Raw genomic sequence first — 17,674 nt, 5'->3', positions numbered from 1 at the left:
ACACTACAAAGTGTGTCTTATATTTAGGACCGAAAGAATATTTATTATAAGTAATTAATTTAACTAATTTTTTAATCTTCTCAAATTAGTTAATTATATTTTATATTAAGGGTGGAGGTTGTATGACTGCAATGAATGATGTGATAAAATTCACTCAAGACTAGTTGACATGTTCTAAGTTATCATTCATACGTGATGATAATGCCTCTTCTCTTATTGTCTGTCATGAACTCATGATCGTTGTTGATAGCAATTATTAACGATTTTACAATTATGTCTTGATTTTCTCATTACATCAAAATCCTCTTCCTATCCTAGAACATGCCTTCCTCAATTGAAGTTTGAAGAATCCGATGAAGATTGTGGTGTCGTAGCAACAAGATAACTTCCGCTGTAATTTGGAAAAAGTTCCAAAATTTTTCACCATGACTTCCTTGTTAAATGATGATATGTGAATAATTTAATTTTTAGATTTTTTTTCCCTGAAAGATGAAAATAGCGAACTCCTGATTCAATGGGGAATGGGCTATCGGGAAGCAATAACGGAAGCAGAGGCCCCAAATCGTGGCAAAATCTTCAACATATGTTTGTGCCTGTCTCATTGATGGAAATTCGTAATCCGTTTTATGGCCACCATGAAAATTCTTAATTACCACTCATCCATCCCATCTCAAAACAAAATATTAAGAAAGACTCATTCTTTAAGATATGTTTTTTGGACTGCGTCTTCAACGTTCAAACTAGTTAACTAGGCAGTGGTTACACAGTCATGGAGCTTGCCATCTCCTCTTCCTGTGTCGCAGGTTCAGATATCAGATGCCTATTCTGTTCGAAGAAGGCCAAGAATCTATCGAGCTCTAGTAGATTAAGATACCCGCATGGGATTTCGGATAAATACTTAGATTTCCTCACCCCGTCTCATGCACCGAGTCCTAAAATGGTGGCATCGGCAACAAAGATGGTTTCGAGTGTGTATAGAGGCAGAGACAGCAATATCAGATTCAATAATAACAAGATTCTAAAGCTGGATTCCTGTTTGGTGATTCCGCCCGCACCTAATTGCGGCAAGCCTCGCGCTATTATCAAATTCTTGGGCGGTGCTTTCATTGGCGCTGTTCCTGAAGTAACCTACGGGTATATTGTTTTGCCCATTATACCGGAGATCCATTGCTATTACTAGCTGGAGTTTTTGACATTGGCGTGGTGTTTTGGTCCTTTAATTTGATTATTGCAGTTATTTAATCGAGTATCTGGCAAGGGAAGGTTTTCTTGTTATTTTGGTGCCTTATAATGTGACATTTGACCATACACAAGCTGCCAAACAAGTACATGAAAGATTCCAGGCTTGCTTGTATACTATCCTGACTTCTGGTTTGCCTGAAGCTAATTTGTCACCTGCCCAGCTCGGAGACCTTCCGCTTTTCTCTGTCGGCCACAGGTAAGTGAGTGAGTCATTGAGCGACAATCTTATTGGAATCTGTGGCAAAAAAATAATTTATTTCTTGTCTTGAATCTGTAGCAACGGTGCGCTTCTTCAGCTACTCATTGGAAGCTATTTTTCTGAGAAGATACCCAAGGTGTTTCCCCTCTCTTCCGCAGCACTAAGAGCACATTTTATCTCCTTTTGTGCACAAAATGATTTCCATGTTTAGTCTGAAAATAATATCATATACATATTCTGCTAGATGTGTTTTATTGTGTGGAAGGATGACGCAATTTGTAAAATATTATTTATTGCAAAGTAACTTATAAAGTTAATAGCAATTCAAGGAGTATGACGAAAAGTTATATATATATTTTTTGTGGAAGGCCAATGCCATAATCTCATACAACAACAGGCCAGCTACAGAGGCAGTTCCTTACTTTGAGCAGGTATTATTACTAATTGAATGCTGAATTTACCAGAGTTCTTGCTGCTACCTTTTTAACGAATTCTTGCTGTTGTAATGAATTAGCTATATTGAGTGTCAGATAATTTTAGATGATTGGTTTACACGACAGAAACTTTGTCTACATCATTACATAAATAGTTTCTGTTCATTGATTCACATTGGGCTTCTGAACTGACTATTTTCTCTAGAAATATTTGTTGGTTTGGACTGGCTTCTTTGAGATTCTGCTTTTATCCTTGAGATTTTACACAAATCTATTGAGTCGGGATGGAAATAATTTTAAGCATTTGACAAAGTTTAAATGGATATGTTGGGAAAACGCCTGAATGGACTATAGTATTGGCTGTTTAAAATTGACTTTCGGAAATTATTGTCTATCCAATTCCATTTTAGTCTTTCTAATGCCATATGTGAGCATTGGCATGTAAATTCAAACATGCCAAGAACTTACAATCCATCTGGATGAAATATCTAGTTGGTCAAGGACAGTCAATGATGCCGATAAAGGTAACGGAGTTGATAGTTTCCCTATATAAACCCTGTTCTGTACAGCATAAGATATACTATACTGGAGTAAATTGCTTGAGGCACTCACTTTGCATGGCCGTTTGATAGAGAAGCCATGGTGCAAAGGCCTTCTAATGTTCATAATCAAATTTCTGATAAAATTGGGCTTTTTAACGTTGAGTTGCTTGTCTAAGTTGTGCTCCAAAGTTTTTTGCTTGAACTGTTCTGCAGTTGGGTCCTGTAGTCAGTCAGATGATGCCGGCGGTGGAAGCAACTCCTGTGTATGCAATGGCTAGAAACGCAACAGGTAGCGCCTTAGCTTGCTTATGATGGTTTGCATTGCAGAGGTGTAGTGAAATTGTGTAAGCATTATATTTCTCAACTTGAAAACTTGTATCTTACTCCTTTGAGTACCAAGATTCAACACCAGGAAAGACCCTCCCTGGCTGGTTTGACAAAAAGTATATAGCGTACCTTAATTTGTTCTTTTACTAGTCACTAAAGGTGATGAGAGATGAAAAATGACTAGAAATGCATTTACAATATTGGAATCATGTTTGGCCCCGCATTGAAAAAGGTCGAAGTGGCATGGAAGCTAGTAATACAAAAGCTTAAACTTGAAGCCTTCGACAAACTGACAAACTCTCAAAAGGACGTAGAAGGTCTTGAGTCCATGGTAATATACCTTAGGTTGCCATTGGTTCTGGACTTAGCGGCCTTAAGTTTTTATTTAGGGAGTGGGAGGGTTTCATCCTGTTGAGGCTCTTGAGAACAGTTATTCGTTGAGTAGATCTCTGAGGGGATGGACTTACCTCACTTTGGTGGCTGGGCAGACATTCCAACGCACTGCTTAAGATGGGGTGTCAATTGCCAAAGCCAGGAGAAGTTTCTCAAGGTCACCCCGGTTCCTTGCTTTGGAATCTCTGACCAGTTAAACATGGCCAAGTCATTCCATCTCCCAGTTCGTTGATTAGGACAAAAGTCATTAGCACTACGTTAAACCTAAAATCGTTGTCCATCTTTTGTAATAATTTGGTGCATACAAGCACGCACACACGCATGTGTATTGGACTTGTGTGTGTTTGTTAATTGTGGTTGTCACCCTCGACATCTGTGCAGGAGATGCATGGAAGACAATGATAAATGCTGTTGGATCAATTGTACAGGAAACAGAGCGGGAGGCTCTAACTTCTTTGACTAAATTTGTTGATCAGTTGCCCTCAGTAATGAATGAGGTGTGTGTTAATTGCAGATCTATGAGATTATGTTACTGTTGTGCTATTGATTACAATGCCTACACGTTTTTATGTACTGTCCACACCCTTGTAGCCTTGATGAGTTTATTCTAGATAGTTATGTTTCTTGTGGATGCTTATGATTCCTACTTGATAAATAAATGATGAAAACCAATTTGACGTTGACTTATAAACATATTTGGAGTTTCAACTTGAGCATGACCATATATATCTGTCAGGTAACTCAAGGGGTATCAGAGTTTAAGCCAACTCCATCTGAAAACCGTGATTGCTTCAAGTGCTCATACAATGTTGAACACACACTACTGGTTTGTATGCTGCCTTGTGTTTTAGGACATCTTTAATGGTTAAATGTCATTCATGAGATATTTGATGTGTATATATTAACCTCTCCAGGTGAAATTCAGTTCTGACACAATTGATGAGACAGATATACTTGAAGAAACATTGAAGCCCCGTGTGGATTCTTTGGGTGGTACACTAGAAAAAGTACAATTAAGTGGTAATCACATCACACCCTGCATACAGGTAAAAGTCCGTTATGCCCTCATCTCAGTACAAAATATTGTTCCATTGCGGTGATCCTCTTCCTTTTCGGTGGTATATGCATCCTTTTGGGTTTTCATAACAGAGACTTTCTTCACGTTGAAGCATCCCTAGATTTTTGTAAATGAAGCGTTAAGAATAAGTTGTCTCAAAAAAGTAGAATAAAAAGGGAAGAAAAAAGTTTTATCGATTGACTTTTTATTTTTATAGAAGAATAAAGCACGACTTTTAGGAGTTTCTTTTCTTTTATTTAGACAACAAAAGTTTCTTCTCAAACTTCTGTTGTAAGGCTTGACGATGGATTTCTTAGAATTCATGTAATCCTGTCTTCTGGTTTCATTGTTCCGTGACTGGCTCTGGTTGCAATGGGTGATCAGGATCCAAAATGGCAAGTGGGTGACTTGTATACTCCAGCAGATGCTATTGCTCAAGGCCTCAAGTCTCTTTCTTTGAATGAAACTAAAATCCTTGCCAGAACTATAAGTGACTGGTTCAGGCGTTTCGAGAGTTGAAGGGACAGGGAAGACACGAATGCTTCAGCAACGGGATGGCATTCGCAGTAAACTATTAGCCAGATATAAGAGGTTTCCGTGTTGTGTATGCAAATTGTAAGATTAAAACGGGTGTCAAATTTGCAGTCATAATCATATATATAATCCTATGCACTGGGTTGATACAAGTCCATGCCCAGATTATATGTAGTCTCTAATTTTGAAAATAAAATTACAAGTGAGCGTACTAAATTTGATTAGAAAGAGGGGAAAAGTCAAGGGATGAGGCGGCTTTGGATGATTTTGTTTGAAATTGTTCATGCATCGTGTCCATTAGTATTTGCATGCCAAGTTGAATTTATGGAGTGTAATGCTACTTGCCCGTGATTACGTTGTACGATTTTTGTGGTATTTTTAATTAACAATTTCAACGCAGAACACAACATGGATGACGTTGAAGAGTAAGAGGGTTGGTAGGCGTAGCAATGAAGGAAGTGGGCAAGGATGATGCAGGTTTGTGAGAAAAGACAACCTTCCTTTGCTGAAACAGACAACTTAAATGTAAACCTGGTGAAGCCTCAAGGCATTAATATAAACGTAAATGTAATAGGAAAGTCAAACTTGAAGACATCTTCCTTGGATACCCTTAGGATTGGCAAGCGATTTCTCTTTTAGGGTCACTATTTTCGACAGGCTAATTTGCCCGTACCCTTTACAAGAGTTTTTTTAATCAAGATTGGAAGTAGTATTTTTAATTTTTGCTCCATGTGCAACGCACGAGATATTTGGTGCTAGTTTAAGGTTATAAATGACATCAAACTCACGATGTTTTACTCGTAAGATAACTTTCATACCATTAAGCCTATTGGCAGATAAATATTTATAGGAAGTTTTGGAAGTGTTTTTATGTAAGTCGAGTCAAATCTTTTATCACATATTTATCTTGTACGCTGTAAAATTAGTTATAGGAAACTAACCCAAACACCTCTTAATATTGTTATTTAATTGAGTTAGACCAAAATGTAAATTGAGACTAATAGCGTAATTTGTCGCTGCTAGAGTATCTGTGACGGGAATAGTATCGCTCAAGGAGATTCAAGGAACCGTAACATAGAATGGAGATAATGGAAAAGTGAAAGGGTGTCCTGAAATTTCACATGACGGATTGGGTTTGATTGGTGGCAAGTTGGCCTTCAACGCCATGGTTAGAGAAAGGGGGAGGGTATGGTTGGATGAGATTCTAGAGACTTTCCGCTCTCTTCTTCGCACGTCAATCTTGAGAAATTTGGGTGAGCAGCTTGAAGGGGTCGTTGTCTGGAATTACTGCGCAGCAGAAGCAGAGAAAGTTTGGTGGTGTTGGTGGCAGATTAAAACATGAAAGATGGTCCCACTTGGCCCCATCTCCCATTTTTATAACACGACAGCGACCTTACATTTTGTAGGGAGGCTAAGTGTGTCTCACCCCACCTTCCCTTTCATTAAATTTTGATCTCACCCACCTTCCCCACATGCATCTAAATCAATCAAGTGTAACAGACGAAAAGAGGAAGAAGAAGAAGAAGAATATGGTCAGTATTTTCATGTTTTTATTCTCTTTTTTTTCCTTTTTGCATTTTCACGTTAAAAGGGCACTTAAGTTTCTAATTTCCTGAAATCTAAGCTCATTTCTCATGAATGCACAATTTAGTCCAGCTCTCAAGTGGAGACCACAATATCAATGGGAGTCGTATGCGCTTTGGCGAGTTCGTGATCGTGTTTAAACGGGTTAATTTGGTTCAGCGTTGAGCTCTATAATTACACCTACTAGCTTCAATACTTAATATAAAATCTATTAAAAAAAATTAAATTTCATTTTAAATATATGAACCATTTTATTTCTAAAATTTATAATGTTTTTTTTCTAAATCATATTAATTGGAAGGTTCCTATAAAAAATTGTTTCAGTTTACATAATTCAAGATGTTAGTTTAAAAAAGTTAACGCATATTTATTACACTTAACCAAGTTAATTGTTTTTTATAATTTTTTTAAATTATTTATTTAACTTCTATATCAAGGGCAGTGTGTAGTATTATGTTACACCTATAAATTTATTTACAAAAATTTATAGATTTTTGTATCATCAGCTTTTATAATATAAATTAAGATTTATAAATTTTCGTATAAATATTTGTTAAAATGTGTTTGCGCACTTATAAATTTATTTATCAAACATAATAAATATAAGTAATTTGACTTAATTTTATATTTAAAAAAATTAATTGAATTATTTGTTATAATAAACAAATATTGGTTTTTGCGGTCACGGTTCATCAATCCATCGCGGTGAGAGGGCGGGTGACCAAGCCGCTTGCATATCGTCACAGGGCAGCGTCCCACGTGGACACCGCGATGTCATTGGAGTGTTCAAACTGGAGCCACGTGGCAGGGTCAGGTCCGGCAGTTTCGGCTGGAAGAAGATTGGCCGTCCGATTATAAGGGGTCACATCATGTCCGGCCCGCCCTTGCAGGCGGTGGATCCAGGGAATACGCCTTCTCTTCCCTTTGTTTGATTAATTTTAATTATTTAAATATATTTTCAGCATAAAAAGTTTTGGGTTAATAATATCTTTAATCATAAAATTTAATATCATTTTAGTTTTAATCTCTAAAATTTTAAATTAATAATTTTAATTCTTAAGATTTGACTTCATTTTAGTTAGTCTAAATAATTTTATCCTAAAATTATAACTTGTTTGAGAAATAAAGTAGTATTAAACCAACATTTTTTTATAAAATTTAATGAATGACTCATAATATATTTTTAAAAATATATGAATCTCTATGTTCCATTTTATTTATTCTTTTCGTCTTCATCCTCCAATTAATTATACCAATAAAAAAAAAGTTTTGGGTTAATAATATCTTTAATCATAAAATTTAATATTATTTTAGTTTTAATCTCTAAATTTTAAATTAATTATACCAATCAAAAAATTGTTTCAAGAAGTTGTTAATTTTTTTATATTTAATACATTTAACTAATTTTTAAATTTTATTAGAATGACTAATAAAGTCTCACATAAAAGATTAAAGTTTTATCAAATTTATTGCCACAATATGATTGCATTTTAAGTAACAAATCAAAGATGGAAAAGAGGGCACATAAAGGAACGTGTTATCATAAAAAGCAAAGAAGTAAGGTTCGGATGATATGGTTTTCTTTTCTAATCCTAAATATAAGATTTAAAATAAGTCTTACGTTTAGAATTTAAGGAGTATAATATTATGAGATTTGAACCATGTCTAAAAGAGCATTGCCCGAGGCTTTATGTTTTATCTCCTTATATCACCATTTACATTAATATTTAGTTTGTAGTTTAAAATAAATCATAAACTATATCTTATATCAAGCATCTGAATTTAACAATTTAAGATATACTTATGTAATGTACAGGCTAGCATTATAATTATACATACATATGATGAACATAATAATATGAGTATATTAAGAGGGTGTTTGAAAATAGTTAAATGTAAGTCGAAACAAAACTTTTTTTACATTATCTCGTATATTATAAAATTATTTTAAAATCATATTTTGATCTTTAATCAACAGTTCCGAAGTTAAAAAAAAAAAGTCATGGTTTACTATACAGCGCATACCCGCAAATGGCCCATCCAAAAGCAGTGGCTTTTGGTAGGAAATGACCGGAAATGTTCACGACCCAATTTACAGTTGAGGTCAAAAAATGGCGGCAAGGAGGAAAAACTGAACATTTTAAAGAACTCAGCATAATTATAATTTCCGCTCTGGCAAAATATATATACATATATAATATTTCCGCACTGTTACCCCACGAAAGGGACACAAGATGCAGGGTGGTTATTGCTCCATGAGAGTGGGGTTCACTTCGCAGCATATGAGGGGCGTCATATATGAATGCTAATTAATGAGGTTATTCAATAATCACTGCCACTGCACTGATACTTGGCAATGAGGCGGATAGCGAGCGACAGAGACGAAGAAATCGGGCGCACGTAAATGGTGGGAGGGATGATTAGGGTTATCTTTGGGTGCATGAAGAGGGAATGGATTCATGGTTTGGCTTCGACCGAAACAGAGAAGAGAAGCAATCAAAACGCAAGTGGATGAATGTGGGCGTCTGCGATTCGCCAAAAGCGGCTTCTTTTCTTCCTTTAATTAAAATTTTATCTGAAAGGGGCAACTGCACCTGCTGCTTCTCCCATTGGCTCAACTTGGCTGCTTTGCTTTGGTTTTTTCTCACACCACAGAGACAAGGAGAAAGCCCATGATATCCATCCATCTTTGATGTTATCCACTGCTTACTCAACCACAAGAGGCCTGTTTCTCTTCCTCTCTCCACTTCCTTTTCCTTCTTATCTCTCTAACTCTGTTTAAAAAAAAAAAAAAAATTATTCTGCCGCGGCTTTAGTATTCTTCTTTTGAACTTTATCTTGTCAAAAAGGATTGTTGCCATAATCACATCTTTGGCTGAAGACTTTCCACGGTAAACTTTGGAGGATACCAATATGCACATCTTGCAGGGGAAGATAAAGAAATGAACAATGAAAGTTTAGCTAATCTTATTGGCTATTCTTTGATATAATTTTAGTTTTAGGCCTCATCACCTCAAAGATAGGTTTTTTTGGTTCACCAATGATTTATTCTCTAAGCTTATTGATGAACCAAATAAACTATTTTTGATATGCCGAGACTTAATGCCTGACTGCAAGTCATATTCTAGATGTGAATTTTTGGATCCTATGACGCACATAGTTATTACAATAAACAAATTTTGGATCTTATTACACACTAACTTAGTAAAAGAACAAATCTTTTGATCAGCAAGTTATATTATATACAAAGATCGTGTAGGATGTATGGAACTTGCATTGTCTCGTAGTCATGCTTATAAGCCATAATGTCATGGCTTCGCAATGTAGTGGAGTTCAGAGGCTACATTAAGAGAACAGTAACATTTTGAAGTCGTCTTTCAGGTGACTGGACCAATAGCACTTTCTGGGGGGAAAAAAACTGAGGTCATAAATCATTAATCTGAAAGGGGTGGTGGTGATGTGGTTTGAGTTTGCATCAGTGGTACTGAAATTAAAACATTTAAATTTAAATAATTGGTATGCTATTTAAATTTTTGGGTTTAGATGCTCCAATCTCTTAACTAATTCTTCTGTTAATCTACGGCTAATCGTAATATCCTTCTCTCTCTGCGTGCGTGCGTGCGTGCAGATGTGTTTTCCTCCTGCAGTCATGTACTTAAACTTTAAAGTAGGGAGGGAGAAATTCTAATGTTTTTCACCTTTAATTCTAGTCTTAGCTCAGGGAAAAATAACTTTACGTTGTATTTTGGATGCTTCATCTCTCTTCGCATGTTTTGGTGATGAGTATGTTTCCTTGAGACAATTTATGCCTGATAACTATGTTTAGTAGAAGTTTTTCTTGTTATGATTGTTAATACTAAATGCGACTGTGTTTCTATATATGTATATTCTCCCTTTCTTTCCCATAATACGTATAGTATTAATCGCAGCTCTTTCCTATGTCTTTTTCATTATGTAGATTGCTGGCTGAAGATTATGGTTAAAAGTCTAAAAATCCATGTCCCTGTCTTTGCAATGTAAATAATTGAACTTAAAAATCATACAAGGGAAAGCATGAGCTAGCACATGGTTTAGAGGGACAGGGGAGAGGCAGGGCAAGGAGGGTATGGAGTGTTTCTGTCTTGTATTTCAAAAGGTCTAAGTTCTCTGTTTGCTGAACCGATCCTAATGCTATTCAACTTGCTAAAACGGGGAAAATGGTGTTTTGCTAGCATACATAGTGAAAAAGACAAGGTTTAACAGTCATGGAGATTCTTCTGTCATTCTCTATAGGCTCTTGCTGACGTCTAGGTAGCTTTGGTCCCATAGTACTTGCCGGCAAGGTACCACTGAATTGAAATGCCAATAATTGTTCAATGTCATAAATACCCTCTGTTTTTCCTTATCGTCTCTCCTGTTATATCTTTGTATTATAACAATTATAGGCTGCGTTTTCAATCCCATCTTCATTTATTCAGTGAGGAGACTGAGAACAATTTTTTTTGGGGCGTTATGGTGGTTTTGAATTGATTATGTGAGTGTTAATTTTTCAGAGCACAGAACCACAGACTGGAAAATTCATAATTTTAGTTAATGAATCAGCAAGTCATAAATTCAACTTGTTCTGTGCAAGTTCTCTTTGTGGTTTTTGCTTTTCTTCCCTGAATACATTTATCTCCTGTAGACATGATGCTATTGTATACGTACGTCGAAGACATTTGATTATATAATAATAGAATGAAGGAAATGGATAAAACATATTAAGAAATCACTGAATGAAAATTTTTATCCCTGCACCTCCCAGCTTCTTAGATATATCAAAAACTGGAAAGGATAATTTTTTCCCCTCATCATAATGTCCCTTAATGTGGGCGCAGTGATCTTTTTGGCCGCTGTTGTGTGACTAACGGTTATTCCTTATTACCATGGCCTATTCTGTCCATAATTCTATCCCTAATTACTGGCTATTATACTCTGTTTGAAACTATAGACTGATTCCCTTACTTTTACATTCCCATATATTTGCTCAGTTGTTGATTAGTCCTCTGATGTTCCTGCCACTCTGTCAATAATGCTTGATTTCTTACTGATTATGTTAGTGTGATATGTGATTTTTTCTTTGATAGTTCATATGTACGTACATATTCCCTTTCCATTGAGTGGTTCAAAATTACAATTTGTTATGCTGAAAATAATATTGCTTCTTGTCGAAGAAGGAGACGCCATATAAGGCCATCACTTAGAAGTATCCATTTAAAGCGGGTAATAAAAACGGTAACAAAAGTAGTTTGCCAAAACAAGGAAAAAAACAAATATTTTGAAAGCCCTAGGTTGTCCCCAACTATTTATAACATCCATGAGGCCATCCAAGAAGACCAGGACTTCTCTGTATCAGTATCTGCCTCTGCCTCTGTTTTGTGTACTTTGTCTCTCAGAATTACAGGAGATAACCCATGATTCCACCAGCCCTTGGTCTCTCCTCTCAATTCTATTTACACCAAAGCTTATAGAAGAGACCATATTATAGTATTGAGGAATCCATCATTTTTAAGGAAAGAAACACAGGGAATGGAATTAGATAAACTCTGTAACCTTGAGGAAGAGCCTCATCTCTCTGGTGCTTATATCCGTAACCTAGTGAAGCAGCTAACCACCTCAAGAACAAAAGACTCCATGAACCCTAGAAACCCAGATTGTGCTGTTGCTGTTGATTCTTCCCAAGCTCGAAAGTTAACCAAACAAGAGAGAGTTTTTGATGGCCATCAGCCAAAGCAACCCACGCAACCCCGACAGCAGCATAAAAAACAAGTCAGGAGGAGGCTGCACACAAGTAGGCCTTACCAGGAAAGGCTTCTGAATATGGCAGAGGCCAGGAGGGAGATTGTCACTGCCCTGAAATTTCACAGAGCTGCTATGAAACAAGCTAGTGAACAGCAGCTGCAGCAGCAGCAAGAAACTCAGCAACAGCCGTCGGTATCCCTCCAGCCTCTGCAGCACTCAAGTTTTGAGCAAGATGGAAGAGTCAAGTCTAGGAGAAATCCTGGATCATACCCATCATGCACAACTAATTTCTCAAATTACATGGATGCTTTTTCTTATTCATCGTTGTCTCATCCTCTTCAGTCATTGCAAAATTCTTATACCTGCCCCGGCGCTTCTCCAACTGCTCCATCCCTTGTGCCCGAAACCCCCAATATCATGCTTCCAAATCAGACTCTGGGCTTGAATCTCAATGTTCATGATTTCACCAATTTAAATGCTACCCTTTACCTTGACAACGCCAACACATCATCACACTCGTATTCGTCTCCATCATCATCTTCTCCATCACCATCTATTGCAACTGATCAGGAAACTCCTCTAGCCGCAATATCACTGGGAGAGGAGACTGCTGCAGCGGTCCATACAATTGATTCCAGTGCTGTTGTCCAGGCTACTGGGGGCCTGCATACAGCCTTGGACGATGAGGGGATGGCAGAGATCAGATCCGTAGGAGAGCAATATCAAATGGAATGGAATGACACTATGAATTTGGTCACATCAGCATGGTGGTTTAAGTTTTTGAAGAGCATGGAACATGGAGCAACTGATGATAAGCCTGAAGATGATGCATACCATATTTTTGAGGAAGTCATGGACTTTCCAGCATGGTTGAATTCAAACGAAAGCTGCTTAGAGCAGTGCTCACAGGATTACTTCCAAGATCCCACCCTACCTTGGTAAGTTTGACCACAAATTTTAGAATTTTATAAATAAATTTCATTAGGAAGTCTTTCTTTGTTCTTTTGGTTGCTATGGAAAAGGAAGAAGTTTGTAGTTTGTTCGAGTCTTTTTGTAACAAAGCAAGAGACATTGTACTGGGTCTCAACTCATCTTTTTCCGTATGATATTTATTTGCCTGGCTAATAATTTGCTGTGAGTTTTGTTTTTTCCCTGGGATATTTGGTGTCTACCCGTCGGCTTTTTTTTTTTTTAAATGATAACAGATAACAGTAAAAGGAAACCAAGCTAAACAGGCCTACTGTCCTTCATCATCGTCGCCTTTCAAAACGAAAATCCTACGCATGCGTCTCCTTTAGGATATTCCACTGGGTTATTGACCAATGTTCTTAAGTTGTTATCAGGTATCAATATCATGGAGCATGTTTGGGATTGTTGGGGGTCTCTGTTTATGTTCAAACACTTTGAAAAGCTGTTTGGAAAAAAGTAGTTTGTGTGCGGTAAAATACTTGATAAGTGATCTATGAATGCTATTGCATCTAGCATTTTTTTTTAAAGTGCATTTTGTTATCAGGAGTTGAAAGCCTTCGGATTAACTCGGATTTTTGTCGGCTCCTATGGCTAATTGAAAAATAATAATGCTATTTACCAGTTTGATTAAATACTAATGTTTCTGGAATGGAAACAAACACATTTTGAAAAACTTGTCCTTCAAAATGTGCGTGTTTCCATCCAAAAATTTTGATGATGGAGCGTACAGTGTTTCTGTGTCAGAGAACTTATGGGCTTTTCTTGTTAAAGCTGCATCATCTTGACAAACCCAGAATATCTCTACTTTCTGAATTTTCTTTTCTTTGGAACTTCGTGAATTAGTCCATTTTGGAGAAATTCTTGAATACTCTAAGAGCACCCCATCATTTGTGTTCTAGCCAATAAATATATTCCTAACATGGAGTTCTTGGATTTTAAGAATTGAAAATTATGCTTTACATTTTTTTAGTATTTTACAACGCATGCATACTTTTATTTAAGTTATACTAGGGTTGATAAAAAGGATGTAGAAAACATATTGCAATGTACAGGATAAAATTAAAAGGAAAAAAAAAGATAAATCTTATGATAAATGTGAAAGATATGAATCCCACTATGTCTGATTAAGAGTTTTTTTTTTTGGTTTGGTTTAGCGCACAAATGACGTGTTACTTATTGGAATATACAAGAATTTCTGGACGATTTAATGCATGCATTTTTGGTTTTACTTACATTTGTTTAATCCACACTAATCCTTTTATATGTCGTTTTCACATTTCCTGTTTTTCGTATTTTCGTGACTCTAAAAAACAGCATGGACATTGGAGACATTGAAGGTATGGATGAGGAGTGGTTAGCGTGACAAGGATTTGATTATTTTTGGTTAAATCAAAACTTTGGTATCTTTTTGCTTTTTCCACCCGTTTGAGTGACCGCGGGATTTGATGCTGTAATTCCATTTTCTTCTTCTTCTTCTTCTTTTAATAAAATAAGGCTCGCAATATATCTAAAACGGCAGGCCACTAATAAATGAGACGAATATTGTTTTTTCATTGCGATCTCTCTCTTTTCTTTCCCACTTTTTATTCTAAAAGTATTTGCAAAATGAAAAAAAAAGAAAAAAAGAAGAAGAGATAAATGAAAAGGGGAAACCAAAAAAAAAAAAAGATAAGTATGGACGTCGCAGTTCTGATCGGTCATCTCATTACAGACCTTACTTTATTACGCCCGTCAGGACCACGCCATTAAATCATCACAACCAGAGACAAAAGAAGACGGTGGAAACAACAAACTGTTGGTTCACAGTGAGTGGCTTACTCCCTACAGAGGAAAGAACGTAACTTTTGAATATCAAGAAACGTATTTGTTAGGAAAAGTAAAAAAATTTTGCGCTTTAAGTCTAAAAAAAAAAACCTTGATCAAATTAAAAGAAAGAAAAAAGAGGACGGTGAGAAGGGGAAAAAAGGAAGGAAAATATAACACAGAAAATGCCGGGATAAAATGTACATTTAATATTCCAATTTTCGTATAGCTGCAATTTATTTTTAAAAGTTTATTGAAATTCTATGGGATTTATTAAAAAAACAATTAAGAAATTATCATCAAGATTTTAGAAATACTATCTTAAAAGAAAAAAATGATAAAAAAAACCTGAAAATTACTAAATTTCAAATCAAGTTTGGTAATTAATATTTTATTTAGTAGTGACAACACTGAATTTATAAAAACTATCATTATTAGAAGGATTATCTTGAAAAAAAATGCATAAATATAAGAGACAAAAGGATTAGGGTCTTATAATTAGGACCAAATAAAAAGTCAAATTTGGGTCTTATAATAGGACCGGGGAGTAGTTTTTTCATCTTCAATCTTGACTGAAAGTCATCAATGTTAAGACTTTCAGCATTCACATTACGCTTCCCAGCATTCGTTTTCATGAGCCGCCTAGGTTGAAATAATGAAATTAAGAAGCGAGATAAGTAATCAAAGCATCGAGAGACACAACATTGATGACAAAATTGCAATAAATTACTGCTTGTGATCCTATTTATAAATTTTAAATTTGAAAAAAAATAGTGTGATTCATTTTACAAGTTTCAATTTAGTACTCTCATAGTTCTTTTATAAGTCACTTCCAACATAGTTTATACATACTAAGAAAAATCTTAAACCTTATTAAATCTTATTTAAATTTCATAACTTTTCAGCCTTATCCTTATTTAATATACATTATACCTCATGTAAACAAAGTCACATAATAATAAATGAAGGGTAAAATTGTATATTCATGTAAAAAGTTTCCTCTTAATACCCTATAAATAGAATCAAAAAATATTTCTCTTTTTGCCTTAAAAATAGGACCAGAAGAGTATTTGTTTTAACATTTAATGTATTTTTTCTAATTTTGCCCTTAATTATTTATTTTCTATCCTTTGTCATGACTTTTCTTATACATTTCCCTACATATTTTTTTTCATCTTTTTTCTAATTTATTATAAGGGCATATTTAAAAATAAAAAATATTTCTAACCTATTTTATTGCTTTTAACTAATTATTTATTATCCATGAATTAGTTATTTAAGCTTATAATAACTACTACAGGAAGGAGTATACATTAAGTGAAAGTAGCTGGAGAACTCAATTTTATTACAGACGCACGAAGTACGTACATTTATTTCTTTGGCTGAAAAACAATGAGTAACGAAGAAGGGGAAGTTCTATACCTATAGCTTGTGTTTATTCTTGTGGTTAAATATAACAAGATTATCAACTTGTCTTGTGTTATATTCACTGATAGTCTTGGCTGGTATAGGGACTGAAAGCTTCAGAAAACCAGTTGGTCTTCCTCCAATGGCTCCATCCCATCTCTTGGCAAATCTCGTCACTGTGGTTGATGCTGAAAGTTGAAATGCAGTGTCTCTTATAGAAACGAGTGGTTCTTTTCATGACTTCTATTTCTTCAGACGTCTGTTCAATCATTTTCTTCACACTTGGAAGCTTAAATTGCTCATCTGCTAGTCTAGCCAGCCACTTGCATCTTAACTCTGCCGTCTGGAGATTTGACACACTTTCAACATACCCCACAAATGCCATGTTTGGAATTAACGGGTGGATCGTTCCTCTGTTCAACACAGTCAAATTAGCAAACCCATATGACAAATTCAAAAACTTGATGACTGTTTGATCTTTTTCATCTGAGTTACTTACCTGTACAAAGGCATGATCCCTGAAGAGTCCACAATTAAGCTTCGAAATGGGTCTGGAAGTAGAGATTGGAGCTTCTTCTTGCCATCATAACCAGTGGCAAGAACCACCACGTCGGCCTCCAATCTGGTGTTATCTTCGAATTCAAGTCCTCCGCTCCAGAACCCCCATTTGGAAGCCCTTTTGAACTTTATATTTCCTTTGTCTGCTTCGGAGAAGAAGTTCTCAGGCAAGATGGCCATTTGGCATGAAGCGTAGTCCTCCACAAATGGGTGGTCTGGTTTGAGCCCATATTTTTCCAAAGGAAGCTTCCAACTCAAGTATGATTCTATGAACTTGGAAATGGCTTTTCTCTGTCAATTTTGAAGAACAAAATACTATGTTAGGCTGTTCTTTGATATATATGATTGAAGTGGACAGAGAGGATTAATTTCAAAGTGAATTAGTGTACCATGGGAGATGAGAGAAGACAGAGAAGGGCTCTGAACAAGGTTTGATTAGGCCTTTCGTGCAGAAACTGAGAAGACCTTGTGGAATAAAACAGAAAAAACGGCAATCCCCATATCCAGTAAGATGAACCGTCCAGCGCAGAGTCCTTATCACCATCGTGCAAGGTTTCCCTTCGCATCCTTCAACGAATCCAACCAATTATTTTAAAAAGCAGAAGGAACCGGGGGGGGGGGGGAAAACCGGCTATCCCATTATAGTATATACAGTATACTCATGATATTAGTCTGAGTCCAGACTTTTTTTTTTTTTTTTAATTTTTGTTATAGAATAAAAATTAGGTAGACAAAAGGTCAACAAGTCAGGTGATGACGTGAAAACATGCATGATTTCGTAATCATGCATCTTGATGACATTTCCTTAGTTTGACCCCTCAGCTTTCTGACTCAGTGTAACAACCATCGGAAATAGAGTCTTCAT

The 17,674-nt window shown here is 35.9% G+C and overlaps 2 protein-coding genes and 1 pseudogene across 3 annotated transcripts; 2 read left to right on the top strand and 1 right to left on the bottom strand.

The window, feature by feature from the left end:
* The first annotated feature begins 616 nt into the window (after positions 1 to 616).
* LOC114734661 (uncharacterized) lies at positions 617 to 4,958 on the top strand. Of its 2 annotated transcripts, none has more exons than XM_028922302.1 (9): positions 617 to 1,134; positions 1,235 to 1,438; positions 1,520 to 1,577; positions 1,810 to 1,872; positions 2,631 to 2,706; positions 3,495 to 3,634; positions 3,874 to 3,963; positions 4,052 to 4,183; positions 4,579 to 4,958. In XM_028922302.1, the coding sequence occupies exons 1-9, from the start codon at positions 770 to 772 to the stop codon at positions 4,711 to 4,713; spliced, it is 1,263 nt and encodes a 420-aa protein (XP_028778135.1). In that variant the 5' UTR covers positions 617 to 769; the 3' UTR covers positions 4,714 to 4,958. The 2 variants fall into 2 exon arrangements, with proteins under 2 accessions (XP_028778135.1, XP_028778136.1); XM_028922303.1 differs by having other exon boundaries at positions 622 to 1,134; positions 3,519 to 3,634.
* A 3,626-nt stretch (positions 4,959 to 8,584) lies between these two features.
* Positions 8,585 to 13,230, top strand: LOC114734666 (uncharacterized). Its single transcript, XM_028922308.1, has one exon. The coding sequence runs from the start codon at positions 11,860 to 11,862 to the stop codon at positions 13,012 to 13,014; it is 1,155 nt and encodes a 384-aa protein (XP_028778141.1). The 5' UTR covers positions 8,585 to 11,859; the 3' UTR covers positions 13,015 to 13,230.
* Positions 13,231 to 16,258: 3,028 nt separating this feature from the next.
* LOC114734663 (probable flavin-containing monooxygenase 1) lies at positions 16,259 to 17,376 on the bottom strand (annotated as a pseudogene).
* Positions 17,377 to 17,674: the final 298 nt, after the last annotated feature.

The sequence above is a fragment of the Neltuma alba genome, unplaced genomic scaffold (assembly GCF_004799145.2).
Source record: "Neltuma alba isolate B1F8T4 unplaced genomic scaffold, ASM479914v2 tig00013121_pilon, whole genome shotgun sequence".
In the NCBI taxonomy this organism is placed as follows: Eukaryota; Viridiplantae; Streptophyta; class Magnoliopsida; order Fabales; family Fabaceae; genus Neltuma; species Neltuma alba.
This window is presented reverse-complemented; position numbering and strand designations above follow the sequence as displayed.